Raw genomic sequence first — 19,758 nt, 5'->3', positions numbered from 1 at the left:
AGGGCTGGAGAGATGGCTCGGGAGTTAAGAGCAACTGTTGTTCTTGCAGAGGACCCAGGTTAGGTTCACAGCACTCACACCAGGGCTTATAACCATGTGTTAACTCCAGTTCTAGGGGATCCGATACCCCCTTATCTCTGCTGACACCAGAAACTTGTGTGGTGCACAGACATACACACAAAAAAATTTTCATACACATGAAACAAATCTTACAGAAGGGGTTTACTTATAAAGAAAGAACACTACAGTCTGAGAGTCCTTGGAAAGTATGAAGAGAAATATGAACAGTACGAGAAGAATTCATGAATACAAATTACCAACCCATGCTAAACTAGAGAAATAATTTAGACTTTTTTTGTTGCTATGGTGGGAGACAGAAAGATATACTCCTATACAGTATGTCTTATGAAGATTAGATTTCAAGGCAATTTATAAATTTTAAGATTGTATGCTGGGTATGGTAGCTCATGCCTGTATTTCTAGCATTTGAGTCTTAGGAAGGAAGATTAGCATAAGCTTGAAGATAGCCTGTGCTAGAGTGAGCCCCTGCTAAAAAGAAATAAACTTTTATCAAAACTGATTTAGATTTATCCTTAGCTGACTGAGTACCAAACTTATTAACTAATCCCATGCCATTTTCCATTTCTCTGTGGGTGGAGTTACTGATTTAATGGTTTTTGTTCTGTTATACATATGATACCTTGAGTTAATCAACACTAAATTTCTCACACACACACACACACACACACACACACACACACACACACACACACACACAGAGCATTTTAGGCTATTTACCCAGATTTGGAAGCGACTTTTACAATAGCCTTCAAGTTGCAACTAATAATTATGATGGCTTGCTGTAATGTGGCCTTGCCACTACCAGGTAAGTGTGAATGCTACCGGATAAGGGCATCTTTGAGGTACTTAAACTAGGAAGAGAGGAGTCTTATGTTCCTAGCAGGTAATAATACTATGAAGCGGAACAATCTAGGAGAGGGGTTCCTTTTACTGTGTTTCTCTTAAACAACGCACTCAGAAACACTCAACTCTGAAACTCTACAACCCTAACTACTAACAATCATTAGACCATATTGTAATATCTGGTACAAAACAACACTGCAGCCCAGAGTCAGGAAACCTTCTAAAGGAGGCCTGGCACAGCAGTCCTGCTTTGCAGGGAGCTCAGAAAACGCTGAGCTCCGTCCCAGTAGTTACATACTGGGAAACATGCAAATATTCCCATGGAAGAGTCAAACCACATTGTTCTTTCTTATACCACTTTTGCTACATCTAAGAGAAGGTACTGACCACTTGCCCTGTACAAATTCAAATTGTAGGGGCTGGAGAGATGGCTCAGAGGTCAGGAGCACTAGCTGCTCTTCCAGAGAACCTAGGTTCAGTTCCCAGCACCCACATGGTGGCTCACAACCATCTAGAATGAGATCTGGTGCCCTCTGCTGGCCTACAGGCATACATGCAGGAGGAACACTGTATACATAATAAATAGACAAACAAAAAATCATTAAAAAATTCTAAATGTATTCTCCAACTGTTCTTTTCATATCCTAATTACTTACATAAGGCAGTAAAAAAAATACTTCAGATTTCAAGTGATTAGTGATGCTAAAACGTGCTTATTCTATTCATTTAACACAATGAGTTATACAATTACGAACCCCACGGAATATTATTCCTGTGGTCAAAAAAAAAGTAGGTTATCAATCAAAATAACTCATGTGATAGTAAGTATCTAGGTTTGGGCTCAATAGTTAAAACTCACAAATAGAGTCTGATTTTTAAAAATAAAGACTGAAAAAAACAGGGTCTTGGTTAGGTAGCCTTAGCTGAGCCTGACTCCAAGTTGTCCTCTAACCTCTACAAGCACAGTCAGTCATATACACACACATACACATCTGCACAAAACACACAAACAAAAAAACACGTAACGATAACTAAATTTTCAATGCCAAAGCCTGCCATGGCACTCACTCACTTGTGCTAAACACGACTATGAAATACCTTGGCCAATTTCTCTGGTATAAGTTCTTCTTTGGGACCTCCAATATCCTCATCATCATCATCTTTTTTCTTTTTCTGATTTCTCTGCTGCTTTTCTTTTTCTGCATTTTTTTTCTCTTCTTCTAGCTGGGCTTTCTTTTGAGCTCTTCTTTGTTTATTACGTAGTTTCTTTAACTCTTTGTCAGACATGTTTGCTGTGTTAATAGAATTATAAACACGTTAACGAAGTAAGTCGTTTTAACTACCTTAGAAATGTTCACAATTTAATTTTACGGGTACAGGTGTGGTGGTTCGAGTAGGAATGGCCCCACAGGCACATATACTTGGATGCTTAGTCATCATCAGAGTGGAACATTTGAGAAGGATTAGGAGGTGAGGCCTTATTGAAGGAAACGCATCACTAGGGGTGGGCTTTGAGGTTTCAAAAGCCCATGCCAGTACTAACCTCCCCTCTCTCTGCCTGCTGCTTAAGTATCAGGAGATAGCTCTCAACTATCTCATGACTATGCCTACCGTCATACTCCCCACCATGATGATAACAGAGTAAAATTAGAAGCAAGCTTTCTTTCTCTTTTTTTTTTTTTTTTTAAAGAATTTATTTATTTGTTATGTATATAGTATTCTGCCTGCATGTGTCCCTGCAGGCCAGAAGAGGCGCCAGATCTCATTACAGATGGTTGTGAGCCACCATGTGGTTGCTGGGAATTGAACTCAGGACCTTTGGAAGAGCAGCCAGTGCTCTTAAAACCGCTGAGCCATCTCTCCAGCCCCAAGAAGCAAGTTTTCTTAAATGTTTCTTTTAAAATAGGTATCTTGGTCATGGGGGGGGGGTATCTCTTCACAGCAATAAAACAATGACTAAGACAGGATGTACTGTCTGATGTATGTTATGTGCACTATGTGTATAACCAATGCCCTCGGAGGTCTGAAGAGAGCACCATAGCCCCGAAAACAGGAGTGGGCATAGGAACCAATCTCTGATCTTATGCAGGAGTAGCAAGCACTCCTAACTGCTGGGCTAGCTCACCAGGGTCTAGTTTTTACCCCTAAAGGTTTTAGTTATATAACTAATTATTTATTATTTAAAAAATATGTATGTGGAGGGGGTGGGGTGAATGTCAATGCAATACCTACAAAGGCCAAAAGACAATGTCAGACACCCTGGAGTCAGAGACACAGGCAACTGTGAGCCACCCAACATGGGCACTGGCAAGCCAACTCGGGTCCTCTCTAAGAGCAGCACATGAGCTTAACCGCTCTCTGCTCTTAATTATTTTATTTATTCTAAATCAACTTTATTTTGTGTACAGTAATATTGTTTAAATATTACTATACATATTAAATAACACTATAATAGAATGTTCTGACACATTTTTGGTTTTTCCTTTTGTGTTGTAGTTGTTTCTTTTTGGAGCAGAGAGTGGTGGCACATGCCTGTAATCCTAGCACTTGGGAGACAGAAGAAGCAGGAATCTCTGTAAATTCAAGACTAGCCTGGTTTATACAATGAGCCAGGCTAGCAAGGGCTATATAGTGAGACTCATATAAAGAAAAAAGAAAGAAAGAAAGAAAGAAAAAGAATAAGAAGGAAGGGGTAGAGAGAAAGAGAAATAAAGGGCCTGCATGGTGGGAAGCTTATCAATAGTGCTACAAAACATATCAAATAAACTAAGTGACCTAGCTAAAGTATTTCTAATCAAAACACTGAGTATAACACCTGCTTCTTCTTGCTGTCCTAGAGAATTTGAGAGAAAGAATCTAAAGTACCAGGGAGCCAAGACAAAAGCAAAAGGTTGGACATTAAAATCCAGGACTCTGAGAGTACCTAAGAGGATCATTCACCCTGAAGAATACAACAAAAAAGACGTTAAAGGTTATGCGTGGACTCTAACAACAAAATTGACACAAACAGCCACCATGTTCTTAATAGAACTGCATAGGTAGACTCACATTGAATTAGAACTCAAAAGAAAAGAAACCCTATAAAATAAAGCGACCTTTAGACTTTCATATTTTTTTGTTTATTTTTGTGTTTGTGATTTCAAGACAGTGTTTCTTTGTGTAGCTCTGGCTGTCCCGAAATTTGCTCTGTAGACCAGGCTGGCCTAGAACTCAAGAGATTCGTCTGCCTCTCTCTATCTCCCAAGTGCTGAGATTAAAGGCATGTGCCACCACTGCCCAGCTAGACTCTCATATTTTTATAAGCAGGAGAAAGATGGTGAAACCATTTAGTTGCAAAGAAATGTTGTTTGTTTATATGGGTTTTTGTTTTTTCCTTCTCTCAAACAATCTCCCTTTGCAGCCTAAAAGAAATTTTTCAATGAGTTCCAGAATAGCCTGGGCTACTGAGGTCTATCTCAAAAAAGCCAAAAAATAATAAAAATTATGTTGATACATGTAGACTTTTTCCTTTGTCTGCAGTCCCTAAATAAAAAAAAAACAAAAAAACAGAAAAAAAACTATTCATAGTACATCAAAAATGAATCATCATACGAGGTACTATAGGTAATCCAAAGATAATTTAAACCAAGTGAATGTGTTTTATGCAAATACTATGCCAATTAATATAAGGTATTTAAAATATTAAGGACACAGTAGTTAAAGAGGGCCTTGAAACAATCCTGACAGTATGGACAGACATTAGAAAACTAAGGATCTGGAGATTTGGGGAGGCAGGGAAGTTAAAGGGACAATGAAAAACAAAGCAAGGATTTAGGCCTACTTCAGGCTGACTCCAGACTCTTAAGATTTTCAATGATGCTGTACATACAAGCTATAGATAATACTATGCTAACATCAGCACATTTTTCAGGCAGTAGGCAACATACCAAGTATTTTCAATTTTGTAAGTAAAGCTCTCCTAACTAACCAGCTGAAACATGAAAGCAGCACAGATGACATTAAAAAGGATAGGTTTCATTATGCTCTAATAACATTTTATCAAAGCCAGATCACAATATTTGACAGATGGGACTATATTTTTATAGTGCCTTACACATGCTAGAAAAGAAATCTATCAACTGAGCTACGATCCAACTTTTGGCTCTTCTGGCACAGGGTCTATGTGTGGTAGTTTGAATAAAAATGGCCCCAACAGACCCATGGGGAGTGGCACTACTAGGAGGTGTGGCCTTATTGGAAGAAGCCTGTCACTGTGGGGTGGGTTTTTGAGGTCTCAGAAGCTCAAGGTAGGTCTAATGGCTCACTCTCTTTCTGCTGCCTGGGGAACCAGATAGAGAGAGAACTCTCAGCTCTTCTCCAGCACCATGTCTGCCTGCATGCCACCATGCTTCCTGCCATGACGACAATGGACTAAACCTCTGAACTGTAAGCCAGCCCCAATTAAATGTTTTCCTTGTAAGAGTTACCTTGGTCATGGTATCTCTTCACAGCAAAGGAAACCCTAACTAAGACACTATGTAATCTAAGCTATCATTGAGCATGCTATAAACTAGCCTTGAAGTCCAAATTTTCTTTCCTGTCTCCACGTCTGGTTGTGGCCATAAGTATCTGCCATTATCTTAAAAGAACTAGGGAGGCTGGAGAGATGGCTCAGAGGTTAAGAGCACCGACTGCTCTTCCAGAGGTCCTGAGTTCAATTCCCAGCAACCACATGGTGGCTCACAATGAGATCTGGTGCCCTCTTCTGTATACATAATAAATAAATAAACCAAAAAAAAAAAAATATAAAAAAAAAAAAAAAATTGCCGGGCGGTGGTGGCGCACGCCTTTAATCCCAGCACTCGGGAGGCAGAGACAGGTGGATCTCTGTGAGTTCGAGCCAGCCTGGCTACCAAGTGAGTTCCAGGAAAGGCACAAAGCTACACAGAGAAACCCTGTCTCAAAAAACCAAAGAACCAAAAAAAAAGAACTCATGTCAGTTCACTACAGTAAAATTGTCATAAGTTAAAAATATTTATACATATAATAAATATATATCATACTCATATATATGAAAGAGTACTTTTACTTTGAGATGGGATGACTTCTCCCTAGAAACCTTGATGATACCTTACTAAAAAATGGTTAAACAAAAATGAGTGAAAGGATGAGTCACAACAATTTTTCTAGGCTTCTTTTTTTTTAAATCTTATTTTTTTTGCCGGGTGGTGGTAGCATATACCTTTAATTCCAGCACTCAGGAGGCAGAAGCAAGCAGATCTCTGAGTTCAAGGCTAGTCTGGTCTACAGAGTGAATATCCAGGACAGCTGGGACTGTTATACAGAAAAACCCTGTCTTGAAAAAACAAAACAAAAATCTTATTTTTTCAAGACAGGTTCTCATTCTATAGCCCAGACTGACCTTGAACTCCCCATGACTTTCCTGAGTCCTTAGATTGCAGGTGTGAACCATCTTTCCTGAGAATTTTTTCTAGTTTAATTCTAATTGGACTTTAATGTTCAAGCAAAATGTATCTTTCACTGGATTAATTACAAAAAGGAATGACTAGATCAAGTGAGGTGGCGCAGTGGGTCAGAAAGACTGAACCAACGCACACACAAATGCATGGACCAAACCAATATAACTGAATTTTATTTTTTTTTTAAAGGAGTACCAAGTTATACTAAAGAGTCAACACTAATGTAGAGTTTCCACTCTAATTATATGGCCAGCAAGTATAGTATCATAGTTATCTGAGTAAATCTGATATTAAATGTGACACTTAGGCAATTCAAGCTCGTTAGATACAAACATCTAATTATAAACTAAACCCCTGGCTGAGGAAGAAGCTCAGTAATAGATACCTGATAGGAAAAGGCACTGGATGAGATCCTTAGTTGCCCCTCAAATACCAAAACAAAACTCTAAAATCAAAATCAAACACCAAATTAAGTCTTGTCTAACTTATTTTGGAAGCATAAAAGTGGTATTTTCCTTCTATTGCTTAGACAAATTAACAAAATACCTATCATTTTCTAGTCTTGGATAAAACAACCTCCCACCAATATACTCAATAAAATCTGTGGGGGTGGGAGGAACTACATTATTCATGAACATAAGTACCCATAAAGAGTAAATAATGATAAATCTTTGAATGTTATACCTGTATCAGCTTCGTGTTCTTTATTCTCATCTGTAAGAGGGTTGTCATGAAGCTTCAAATAGATCTCAATAGCAATCCTTGCTGCTTTGAAGTAAAATGGATGCTGCCGAAGTACATCTTCTAGTTTTAATAAGTCCACATATGATCTAAGGGTAATCTTCCTCATACAGTACGTATGAAAATCAAACTGGTCATCGGTGATTTCTATAAAATGCTAACAAAATTATCTTTTTATTATCATACTGGAGTATAGCATTGTCTAAGAAAACAGTAAAAGCAAAGCCTTGGAATTACGTGCTTCATTAGAATGAAAAATTAATAAAAAATATAAAATTACAATAATTTAATATAAATTAAAAAATACAGTTGGCAGGGGTTGAAGAAATGACTCAGTAGTAAGAGTACTGGCTGCTCTTGCAGAGGACCCAGGTTCAATTCCCAACACCCACATGGCAGCTCAAAACTGTCTGTAAACCCAATTCCAAAGGAGCCAATACCTTCACACAGACATACACGCAGGTCAAACACCAATGAACATAAAATAAAAAATAAATAAACAATTCATTAAAAAAATATAGTTGGCTACCACTTAGTAAAGAACATTCAAGAGGAACTGAATAATTTAAATAAAAGGGATAACACTTCAACTATATTAATACTTATTTCCTCCTTAAACATACTTAAGTAAAACTATTCTGACAAACTACCCACAAATTGGTATATATGATGAGGTTATATAGTTGGCACATACACTATAGAGATTTTATTTAGAAAACTTATGGCAGGGATTACAGCACATAGTATTTTGTAATTTTTTTGAGTCTCTAAATCTGAACTCTATGTAGCATGCTGTTTCTATGTAAATGAAAAATCAAGTAGCCAATAAGTCAAGAAATCAGCAACCTCAGAATTCAACCAAGCACTGATAATCTACACTTGATATTACAAATGTCAACTTAAGAGTAGAACCTATTTATCTACAAAAACCATACACACACCCAACACTAGTCATGGAAATGAATCTACAGTAAAGACTAACAACAAAATGACTTTTATTTGGGAGGTGGTGGTGTAGAGTTCAGACAGGGTCTAACATAGCCCAGGCTGACCTCAAACACATGGTGGTAGTAGGCCTTGAACTCCAGATCTTCCTGCCTCTACCTCCCAAGTGCTGGGATTACAAGTACGCATTACCATACCTGGGTTGAAAAACAATGACTTTATAAGAAAATTATTAACTGTACTCTCCACAGAAACACAAGAAGAAAGCTTCAAAGCTCAAATCTTTATCAAGGGTGGACAGACAGCATGAATTAAACCACAACAAACAGGCCTCGACAATCAATGAGCTTTATGTATTAGGGAATAAGCAACAGCAATCCAAAAGTTCAAACTGCACTAAAAACATCACCAGGATACAAAAGTTTCCTCAAGTCTTTGAAAATGGTTCTTAAATAAAAGATGATACAGAGGATGGCTAGAAAAACAGTGCATAATACTTTCATTTTTAGAATCTGAAATATGGTATTTCTCATTCTAAAATCACATGCTGTGAATTATAAATGCCTGTGTGTGTGTGTGTGGGGGGGGGGCCTCATGGATTTCCTAAAGGCTTCCAGATCTAACCAAACAACACGAGAAGTTCACATATGTAAGATACTTACTCTCTCAATTTCATGACACTTTTTAAGTGCTTCACCAAATCTGTTCATAGCTCTGTATGCCTGGGCACACTCTGTCTGGAACCACATGCACTGCATTTCATTCAGGTTCTCCACTGCTGATGTTCCTTCCTAATGAAAACCACACAGTGACTCCAGACGATCCCCATCAAAGACAGCTCGGTATTGTAAGATTTAAAAAGGAGTACTAGTCAATTCATCACATTTCTGAAATAATTTTCCAAGACAGGGTTTCTCTGTGTAGTCCTGGCTGTCCTGGAATTTGCTCTGTAGACCAGACTGACCTCAACTCAAATTCAGAGATCTGCCTGCCTCTGCCTACTGAGTGCCAGGATTAAAGGCGTGAGCCACTACTGCCTGGCTTAAGTTCTCTCTGTAAGCACTAGAGATAATAATTTTGTAAATGACACCACAAAAGGTATACAACAATATATAGTCCCTGGCTGGCAGGGACTAACATAATAAATAACAGCATATGGCAGATAAGTAATAAATACTAGTCCCCTTAGCCCCTAACACATTCTTCTCAACAGTAATCATTACAAGCCAGTTGTTTGGTTTTGTTTGTTTTGGTTTTTTGAGACAGGGCTTCTCTATGTAACCCAGGCTGTCCTAGAACTCCCTCTATAGACCAGACTGGCCTTCAACACAGAGATCTGCCTGCCTCTGTCTCCTAAGAGTTCTAGGATTACAGGTGTGCAGCACCACACCTGGCTTTTCTTTTCTTTTCTTTTGGCATCTTGAGAAAGGGTTCCCCTGTATAAGCCAGGATGTCTTGGAACAAACTCTGTAGATCATGCTGGCCTCAAACTCAGAGATCTGCATGCCTCTGCCTCTGGAGTGCTAAAGCCTAAAGGTGTGTGCCATCAGTCAACTATAAACCAGTTTTAAAAATCATTGTCCAGAATGGGCAGTGCACACCTTTTTTTTTTAAAAAAAAAAGAAAATTTATTTATTATTATGCATACAGTATTCTGTCTCCATGTATATCTGCAGGCCAGAAGAGGGTGCCAGATCTCATTACAGATGGTTGTGAGCCACCATGTGGTTGCTGGGATTGAACTCAGGACCTCTGGAAGAGCAGTCAGTGCTCTTAACCACTGAGCCACCTCTCCAGCTCCAGGTGGAGCACACCTTTAATCCCAGCACTTGGGAGGCAAAGGCAGGTGAATCTCATTAAGTTTGAGACCAGTCTGGTTTGCAAATCGAGTTCCAGAACAGCCAGGACTGTTAAACAGAAACCCTGTCTCAAAAAACAAACAGCAAACAAAAAAATCATTGTCGAACAATATAAAAAGAAAATATTTCATCAAATGTTGACTATTCTTTCTCTAATATAGTAATTTAATAGCTGGACAACTTCGATACCGACAACAAACTTTAGGGGCTGGAAAAATATCTCAGTGGCTAAGAGACCTGAGTGCCCTTCCAGAAGACTCAGGTTTAATTCTCACCACTGATGTGGCTGCTCACGACTGTCTCTAATTCTAGTTAAAGGAAATGCAATACCCATTTCTGGCCTTAGTAGGCACGAGGCATGCACAGGGTTCACAGACACATATGCAGGTAAAACATCTATACACTTAAAAGAACTAACTTTGAAAGAGAAAGGTGAGTACAAAGTCAACTATGTCCTGTTTATACTCCAGAACATTAGCTATACAAACCCTTGTAAACTTGGAGCACATTTCTTCAGCCTCTTTAATCAGATTGGCTTTTAGCATGTATTTTGCACACTTGGAATTAATAAATCTGTCTGCTGTGTCCAGGGCCTGGGCTTCATCCATCCACCTGGCAGCTTCTTTAATATTCCCAGCATGCTTGAAGGTACAAAAACAAAATTAACCAGTAAATATGATAATTTTCCTGTGTTAAGTCACTTTTGACCTATAAATAATTAAAATAAACAAATGAAAGAAAAGGTATTCTTCTGACTCCAGATCTGGGTTTGGATCCCAGCATCCATGTAAAAAGCCAGTTGTGGTAGCTTGAGTCTCTAATCCTATTACTGGGAGAGGTCAAGACAGGAACATTCCTGGAACTCACCAGCCAGTTAGCCTTGCAGAACTGGCAAGCCACAGGTCAGAAAGCTATTAATGGACATTCCTCCACTATCCTATCTATAATTCATTTATCTAATACATCTGGTAAAGCCACAAAACTGAGTAAAACTTGGCATTAAAACATTTGGGTAGCAAACAAGATGGCTCATTCAGCAGGTAAAGAGAAACTGCCGCCAAGCCTGATGACCTGCTCAAACCTTTCTACCCATATGGTAGAAAGAGAATACTCTCGTAAGTTGTCCTCTGACTTACATGTACATGCTATAGTATAGAACACATATACCGTCTCCATCAAAATAAATAAATGTTATTTTAGAAAATTTCTTAAAAGTTCTGGGACACAGAATGGTGGTACACACTGGTGATTCCAGCACTAGAAGGCTGAGGCAGGAAAAGTCCCACTTTTGAGGCCAGCCTAGACTACAAAGACCATGCCTCACATAAAATAAAGATAGTAATAAATAAATAAAACCTGCAGGTGGGTGCAACTCAGTGTCTATATAGTATGTATGAAGCTCTGGATTCAATACCCAGTATAGTTAAGAAAAGGAGGGGTTTGCTTTGAAATACTATTTAATTCCATTATTTTCTTACTAACTATATTATTAGTTTACAATAACGCCTTTAAAAGGCCTGATTACTGGATATACTGGCAAATAAGACAGAGAAGAGGCAAGTTTAAGACGTCAGAACACAGAAGATTCTCATGCATTCATGCTCAGGAATTAAGTCAAAAGATGGTAACAAGTACATTCAAACACGACCATGACAGCTCCAAGAATAAATCAAACTGGTATTTCTCATAAAATATTATTTTACTTACTCTACCTAGAAGCTATAAAACAACAAAAATTATGACAAATATCATTACAAGAAAAAAGGGGGTAAAGAATTTTACCTTATAGATTTTAGCTTTTACAAGAAAGAGTTCAATCAATGTTGGTGTACTTTCAATAGCAGTATTTATATATTCCAGAGCAATAGATGGCTGACCAATTTTATCATAATGTTGCGCCAAATAGTACTGGACCCAAAGTAATGTGGTTGGTGGCTCCTCCTTTCCATCATCTTGAAAGGGAAGAATGAAGAAATCAAGATTAGATATTACAAATATTAAGAGAATATCCACTCCCCCATATTGTTCCCTCTATTTATAAGAAAAATAGCTTTAAAAGTAGTTTATGTATCTAGATATAATCTACAGCTAAGCACATTAAAACCTACCAAAGCATGTTTTCTATTCTGTATCTTAAGTGTACTTTAGCACAATACCTTGCATATATTAAGATTTTAAAAAGAAAAGCGTGACCACCTAATTAAGTTTCTAAGTAATATACTAACCCACATATATATTTGTGATGTGGACATTTTATTTTTGATGACATTTTTAGGTCTTAATACTATGTTGAATATGTAAAGATCAATTATATAGACTGAATAAAAGCTAATATCCAAAGAAAGTAAGACAAACAAAAAAATATTTCTTCTATTTTAGCTCAAGATGTAATTTTTTCAAGATGTAATTTTAACATAAGAATGTGAAAGTTAAACACACAATTCACACAAAATTCTGTCCTTAAATATAAATTTCTATGATCTGAGATCTCTATTTGTTCCTTTTTCCCTAATAAAAACAGGGTGGCTCAGTGGATGAATAACAGGAGTGGAACTCACCAACTCCCCATCTGCTAGATCTGCAACAAAAGTGCTGCATATTCGTGGGCATGTCATTGAGCCTCTTCCACATTTGTAAACTATGTAGAAAAATGCTGATCATCAAAGGAATATCATGACAATTAACCAATGAAACCATGGTATGCCTTTTTAAAAGTACTGTAAAATTACTCTGAGACCTAGAAACAATGGCCAGCTTACTAGCAATGTGCACCCCAGGTCCCACGGTGGGCTATTCCACTATTGAAGCCAGAACTCTGTGGGAAAAATGATTCCAGATCTTCAGTGGTAGTGCACAAGATAAGTGCTCAAGATCTTGTCAGCGAGTAAGTTATCACCTACCACCACAGCACTTGAAAGATGGAGCCACGTAAAATTAAATAAATAAGTATCAGGCATGCTTAAATATAAATTATTCTCTTTTAAAACATTTATTCTATTTATTTATTTATTGTGAGTGTATGTGTCTGGGTGTATGCCTGCCACAGTGCACATGCAGAGGTCAGAGGACAACTTAATCAAGCAAGTTCAGTTCTCTACCATGTGGGATCTGGGGACTAAACTCAAGAGTCAACAGGCTCTTTTAGTTCTATCTAAAACTACTTGCCAAGTTTAAGGATGCAATGAACCAGTCCAATCTTTTGAAAACTGGTAAAGAACCAAAGTATAGCATAAGAAAAAAAAATTGTGTTTTTCTCCACACAAACAGAAACTTTTGGAAATCAAGTGGTAAGTAAAATAAAATCTAGCTTTTAAAATAAGAGTATCTGCCTACTAATAGAAGAAAATCATTTTGGCTCACTCAGTTTATGTTTTAAAAAGAAAAAGAAAAAAGAAAGCCATATAATCAATCTTCACCAAAGGATTAGCTAGAATCTGTGCATTAGAAGGTTCTGCAAGCAACAGACAAGTTTCTCTACATGCCCTGTTCAGCAGAACAGACATTAGCTATATACACGTGGCTACCGACCAGCATTTGAACTGTACTGTAACTAAAGAATTAGACCAGCTGTTCTCAAGCTGTGGGTCACAACCCCTTTGGGGGTCAAATGACCCTTTCACAAGGGTTGCCTAAGACCATTAAGAAACAGAGATATTTACATTACTATTCATATCACTAGCAAAATTATAGTTATGAAGTAGCAACAAAATAATTTCATGGATTGATCGGGACCACCACAACATGAGGAACTGTGTTAAAGGGTCTTTAGGAAGATTGCAAACTACTGACATACTTTTTCTATGTAGCTAATGGTAAGCAGAGAAGACAATCTATTTCTACAATTTAAAAAATTCTACCAATTAAAATTTCTACCAATTTAAAAAAAATTCTAAGGACAGAAAAATAGTATACATAACAATATATTCATCAGAGTCTAGACTAAGAAAATTCATTCGCCAATAAATAAATCACAGGTTCAAGAGATGATAGAAGAACATGAATTAAAACAGACATAAAAGACAACAACCAAATTCTGTAAGTTACATGGATCTTCAAACAAAAGGAAAGGGCTGGGTGTGGTACAATCCAAGCACTTGGGAGACTATGGAAGGAGTACTGCTGAGCTGGCTAGTTTTATGCCAACTTGACACAAAATGAGTGATTTGGTAAGAGGAAGCCTCAAGTCAGAATACCCCCACCAGGCTGGCCTCTGGGCAGGCCTGTAGTGCATTTTTTAAATGATTGATGTGGAAGGGCCCAGACCACTGTCAGTGGCGCTACTCCCAGGAAGGTGGTCCAGAGGTGTGTAGGACATCAGGCTGAGCGAGCCCTAGGAAACAGGCCAGTCAGCAGCACTGCTCCGTGACCTCTGCTTCACTCAGGTCCTGCCTCCACCCTGCTTGCTCCCTTCCTCCTTCCCGATTCCCTCAGTGATGAGGGTGACCTAAGAGTTGTAAACTGCAACAAACCCTTCTCTCCAGAAGTTCTTTGTGGTCATGGTATTTACCACAGCAACAGAAATTCTAACTAAGACAACTGTCGTGAGTTCAAGAACATCTTCAATTATAAGGTTAAGTCCCTAATCTAAAAAATCTGGAAGGAAAAAGAAAAGGATGGAGAAAAAAGAAGGAAAGGAGAAAGGAAGGGAAGGATGAAGGGATTGAGTTAGAAGGGAGGAAGACAGTGTGCACCTATTTGTGTGTGACCCAGCAGCACACATGTACATAGAGGACAGAGGACAACATCAAGTGTCATTTCTCGGTTGCAATGGATCTCTCATTGGCATCAGAGGCCTGCTACCTAGTAAATAAATCCTCCCCAGTACTGGGAATATAAATACATACCACAAGGCCTTGCTTTTTTTTTTTTTTTTTCTAAATTGAAATCAAACTTGGGGGTCTTTACACTTGCCAACAAATATTTTACAGACTGAGCTAATCTGTAAGCATAATGACGGTATCACCCTGGTTTCTATGTCTGTATGTGGGGTTTTTTTAGGGGGGAGGGGACATGGAATACTTGAGATTGAACTCTACGTCCTGGTAAGACACACCAAGCAAATACTCTACCACTGAGCTGTATCAGCAATCCTCTTTTTCTTTCTTTTTTAAAAATTTGAAGCAGGTTCTCACTTGCCCAGAGGCTTTGAGCTTCTTAAAATTCTCCTACCTCAAATACTCAGAGTAGATAGGATTAGAAGTCCATGCTTTGTTTGAAATGAAGTACTTCACTTAAGATATGTTGAAAAATTCATGAAATAATGTAAAGCTTGTGATTTAAGAATAGAGGGAAAGCCAGGTATGATGGCCCACACCTTTAATCCCAGCACTCATGAGGCAGAGGCAGAGGCAGGTGGATCTCTGGGAGTTTGAGGCCAGTCTGGTCTACAGATGGAGTTCCAGGACAGCCAGGCCTACACAGGGAAACACTGTTTTGAAGAACTAAAAAGGAAAAAGAAAAGTAAAAAACAGGGGGAATTAGTTAAGGCTATGATTAAATGTTTGGATATGGATTTAAAATTATTGCAGCCAAGTGATGAGTAAATGGAGGATCATTTTATTACTAAATCAAGTTTTATAGATCCTTTAAACTTGACATAGCTTTCCAATAAATTGATATGATTCTTAATAAAACATTATCATGACATTGTCTGTAATTAATGGATCTTGATCATAATAGGAAAAGAAGTTCAATGCACCATACTTGCTATCAAAATAATGAAGACTAACCTGAATGATAATTTCATAATCTATTAAAAACATATGTACTTACCATTGGGGTTAAACAAGCGACAGCTTTTTAGAGAGGTTTCATAACCAACTACTAGTTCTTCTACGATTGCCACCTAGAGTACAAATATGAGCACATTTTAATGAAACAAAGTTATTGCTCTTATGCAAAATGTGTTCCTTATATAGAGGACTAAACAAATATTCCAACACATATCCCCTCCCTTTATGAATATTTGAACCTCTAGGCAAAAACCTAAAAAGTCTCAGCCAGGCAGTGGTGGCATACCAATTTAATCCCAGCCTTCATGAGGCAGAGGCAAGTGGATTTTTGTGAGTTTGAGATCAGCCTGGTATACAGATTGAGGTCCAGGACAGCCAAGGCTATGCTGAGAAACCTTGTCTTTAAAAATAAAATAAGACAAAATAAAAAAAAAAAAATTAAAAATGAAGGTCCAATCTCCTAAAGCCTTACTACTACGTTCCTTTCCCTGACAGAAAGTAAAACATCTACTAAACCAGCAGTCAGTCAATGTTGGACAAGGCAATGCTACAGATAACTTATCTAAATTAACGTTTGATCTTAAAACATATAATGAATACCAACAGTTATCATCTGTTATGATCAAGAACTAAGTGCCCCCCAAAAAAAAAAAAAAAAGAAAGAAAGGGCGGGGCGCACGCTAATCCCAGCATGGACAGAGCAGCGATGTAGTCGAGCAGCTGGCTAAATAGCCAAAAGCAAATAAAAGAAATGTAAAAAAAAAAAAAAAAAAAAAAAAAAAAAAAAAAGGCAAATAGCATGGCAGCAAGCATGTATGCAGCGAGGGGGAAGGCAGAAGGATTCTGAGTTTGATCAAGGTCAGGCCCAACTATGTAGCAAGCCTGAAACTTGAGACATGAAGTCTGGCCTCAAATAAATAACAAGAATTAAATGCTATGTGAAAAGGGCATTTTCCTAACTGTCTGGTAAATGAACTCTTCACAAAATCCAGGAGAAACATCACCACCCTGAAGCCCAGCAGAGTGGAGTGCTTAAAGTCCAGGAAAATACCTGTCTGTCCAGGTTGTACTTTCTCCTAAATTTTAACTACTTCCTCAGAGGCATGAAGTATTTCTATTTCATTAATTCCCTAATTTAAGCAGAGCACAATGGCAAATGTCTGCAGTCCTATTCAAGTGTCTGAAGCAAGAGGATCAAATGTGGCCAGAATTTCTAGCCAGCTTGGGCAATATAGCGCAATACCCACACCAAATCTAAAAAAAAATAAATAAATAAATAAAAAACAAAACAGAAACCAGGATTTATTTATTTGATTTTCATTACTAAAGAAACTCTCTTAAATGGCCCACAGACAGATTATTGCTGTTCTCCTTGTGAGTGGACTACAAACATGGAAGGGTCACAGCCATGTTATTCTAGTATACCTGTGCTCTCCTCCCAAGTTAGGATATACACTTGTACCAAGATGCGATATGTCATCCCCAAACTGTTTGAATTAGGTGCATTTAGTAACAACTGAACTATCATAATTCAGAATTTATTCCAATATTAGGTAAAGTTTGTAAAAGAAAAATTTATTTCAATAAGTTGGATACTATTAAAAGACTAGAAGAAAATTATAAAAATATAGGACTGTAGATTTAAGACTGCTGCGCAAACAATTCTCACTACTCCAAAACTAGAATAGGTGAGATTTTATGGATGTGGCCTCTGGTAAGGGAAAAAAGAGAAAGGAGTGGCGAGTAAATGTACATCATGTGTTATGCATGCTTAATTTCTTTCACCTTTCTAGTTCTTTTCAATGTCTTTCATGTTTTTAACTCAATACATCTTTAAAAAAAAAAAAATTTAATTTTATGTGCATTGGTGCCAGGGTGTCAGACCCCTGGAACAGAAGTTACAGACAGTTGTCTGTACCTCATGCCTGTGGAAGCCAGAAAAGGGTGTAGGATCCCCTGGTACTGGAGTTTTATAAATAGTTGTAAGCTGCATGTGGGTGCTGGGAATTAAACCTGGGTCCTCTGGAAGACCAGCCAGTGTTCTTAACCACTGAGCCATCTCTCCAGCCCTAACCCAATATATCTTGATGACATTGTTCTTGCAAGGAAGCAATCAACATAAAGATTAAAATGCCCTCTTAAAAAGCACTTGAAGGCTGGGGCGGGGAGTGGGGGGTAGGGGTGGGTGGCGGCACACGCCTTTAATGCCAGCAGGGACAGGTAGATCTATGAGAGTTAGAGGCCAGCCTGGTTTACAGAGCCAGTTCCAGGATAGCCAGAGCTGTTACACAGAGAAAACCTGTCTCAAAAAACCAAAAGAAAATAAAAAAATTCTTCTGAAGAACTCTTTTACTGAATAAAAATGGTGGGTTACAAGATTAAAATTTAGTTTCAAGAAAAAGAAAAACACTTCTGACAATAAAAACGGGTTAGAAAACATGTTAGTATGAGCTAAGGGAAGAGAAGAAAGCAAACACTGAAGTCACTAAAGCACCACAGAGCAAACCGACTACAACAGAAGATCTAGAAGCATTCCCATTGCAGGCCAAGTTTTTAACTCAATACATCTTTTAAAAAAAAAGTACATGCTGAAGTCACTCAGCTGACTAACAGGTTCACAAGAGAGGTAGTACTGGGCCCAGGTAATGGAGAGCACCAAGGACATTGTGGTTGACTTTACCTTCTCTTTATCTCTGTATAACGACCTCAAAGTATTGAAGACAGGTGGACAACCCTTACTGAAATTCATCCTTAGGAATCTATCCAAACACTCCTTGAACTTCTCTCCTGGAAGAGAAAGATTCTGTTGACAACTCTTAACAATGCATACATTAGCCTTCATAAACATACGTATTCATACTTAAATCATGATAGCATTTTCTTTCTTTTGCAATTAATTCACTTACCAGATAAAAAGTTTAACGGTAGCCTTCTTGGCACCAGTCCTCTGGGATATTTAGTCCAGGCCTCCTCATATATTTTTAGCCGTTCCAACATATTAGCTGTAGACCAAAAAAAGAGAGGAAAAAAAAAAACCTTTGTATTTGTAATTACAAATTGCACATTTCTACCCAATTACATTGAGTTTGAGGCCAGCCTGGTCTAACAGCAAATTTAAAGCCAATCAGAGCTACATAGCAGGACTGGTCTCAAAACAGAAAAATAAAAGGGAAACTTGTACAAGAAAATTATGTGTAACCTTGCCAATTAAATTTAACAATAATTTCAAAGTATTTGCAATTGTTTTCATACTTTAAATACCCATTAGCCATACAAAGTAGATAATTTAAAATCTCAGGACCTGATTGTAGGAACCTGAGTTACTGTCCATGGCTTCTCTGTTCTGAGTTTCTCCTGTGATTTATTTGGAACGTTTGTACCTGTCCCTTATTTCCATGTCTTCATACTCTGCTTTTACTCTCAGCACAAAGCCATTCGTTAGTTTAATCTCCCATGACCCTAATTTCCCTTTGTCTGATGTGGTCTCTGTCCTAACAGATGTTCAGATCTGTATTTCAGGAACAAAGGGATGGTCTGTGATCTAGAATTCTCCAAATTGAGATCCCACCATCCACTTCAGGCAGCTATGTCTCATGGCTCTAATTCCCTCTATCGTAGATTCCTCCATTATCTAACACGGAATGGTGATGTTCCTATGAAAGTATAAGTTCCCAGTTAAAGTTATCACCAGCAAGGTTTCTCCTGAATGTATCAATAACATCAGAAATGGCCCACTATACCAGCCTTAAGAGGAATTGAGTCAAATCAGATTGTGTGGGTGAAGTTTTCTGATGTAGTGTTTGTTTGTTTTTCAAGACAAGGTTTCCCTGTGTAGCCCTGCTTGTCACTCTGTAGACCAGGCTGGCCTCAAACCCAGATTCACCTGCCTCTTCCTTCTAAAACGTGGGATTAAAGGCATGCACTACCACACTCAGCTCATGTTTTCTATCTCATTATCATTTCTATGCTCAGTATTTGGAAAACTGGTTCTCAATAACCTGTACCCAATAGTACATGCTGAAGTCAATCAGCTGGCCTTTTAGATGCCTCTATAACTTTTTTCCTTTTTGTACTTTTTAGACTTTACCTGTTTTCTTC

The 19,758-nt window shown here is 38.0% G+C and overlaps 1 protein-coding gene across 1 annotated transcript in view; it reads right to left on the bottom strand.

Annotated features, from left to right (window-relative positions):
- Naa15 (N-alpha-acetyltransferase 15, NatA auxiliary subunit) overlaps positions 1–19,758 on the bottom strand; it is a 71,099-nt gene that overhangs the window by 11,993 nt on the left and 39,348 nt on the right. The window contains exons 8-15 of the mRNA XM_028873340.2: positions 18,567–18,662; positions 18,341–18,447; positions 15,701–15,773; positions 11,711–11,880; positions 10,417–10,569; positions 8,732–8,860; positions 7,068–7,281; positions 2,023–2,216 (exon numbers count right to left, since the gene is read on the bottom strand). Of these exons, the coding sequence (XP_028729173.1) occupies positions 2,023–2,216; positions 7,068–7,281; positions 8,732–8,860; positions 10,417–10,569; positions 11,711–11,880; positions 15,701–15,773; positions 18,341–18,447; positions 18,567–18,662 (1,136 nt within the window). The remainder of the gene's footprint in view (positions 1–2,022; positions 2,217–7,067; positions 7,282–8,731; positions 8,861–10,416; positions 10,570–11,710; positions 11,881–15,700; positions 15,774–18,340; positions 18,448–18,566; positions 18,663–19,758) is intronic.

Source organism: Peromyscus leucopus, chromosome 6, assembly GCF_004664715.2.
Source record: "Peromyscus leucopus breed LL Stock chromosome 6, UCI_PerLeu_2.1, whole genome shotgun sequence".
Classification (NCBI taxonomy): Eukaryota; Metazoa; Chordata; class Mammalia; order Rodentia; family Cricetidae; genus Peromyscus; species Peromyscus leucopus.
Note: the sequence above shows the minus strand (reverse complement) of the source record. Positions and strands in the feature narration are given on the sequence as shown.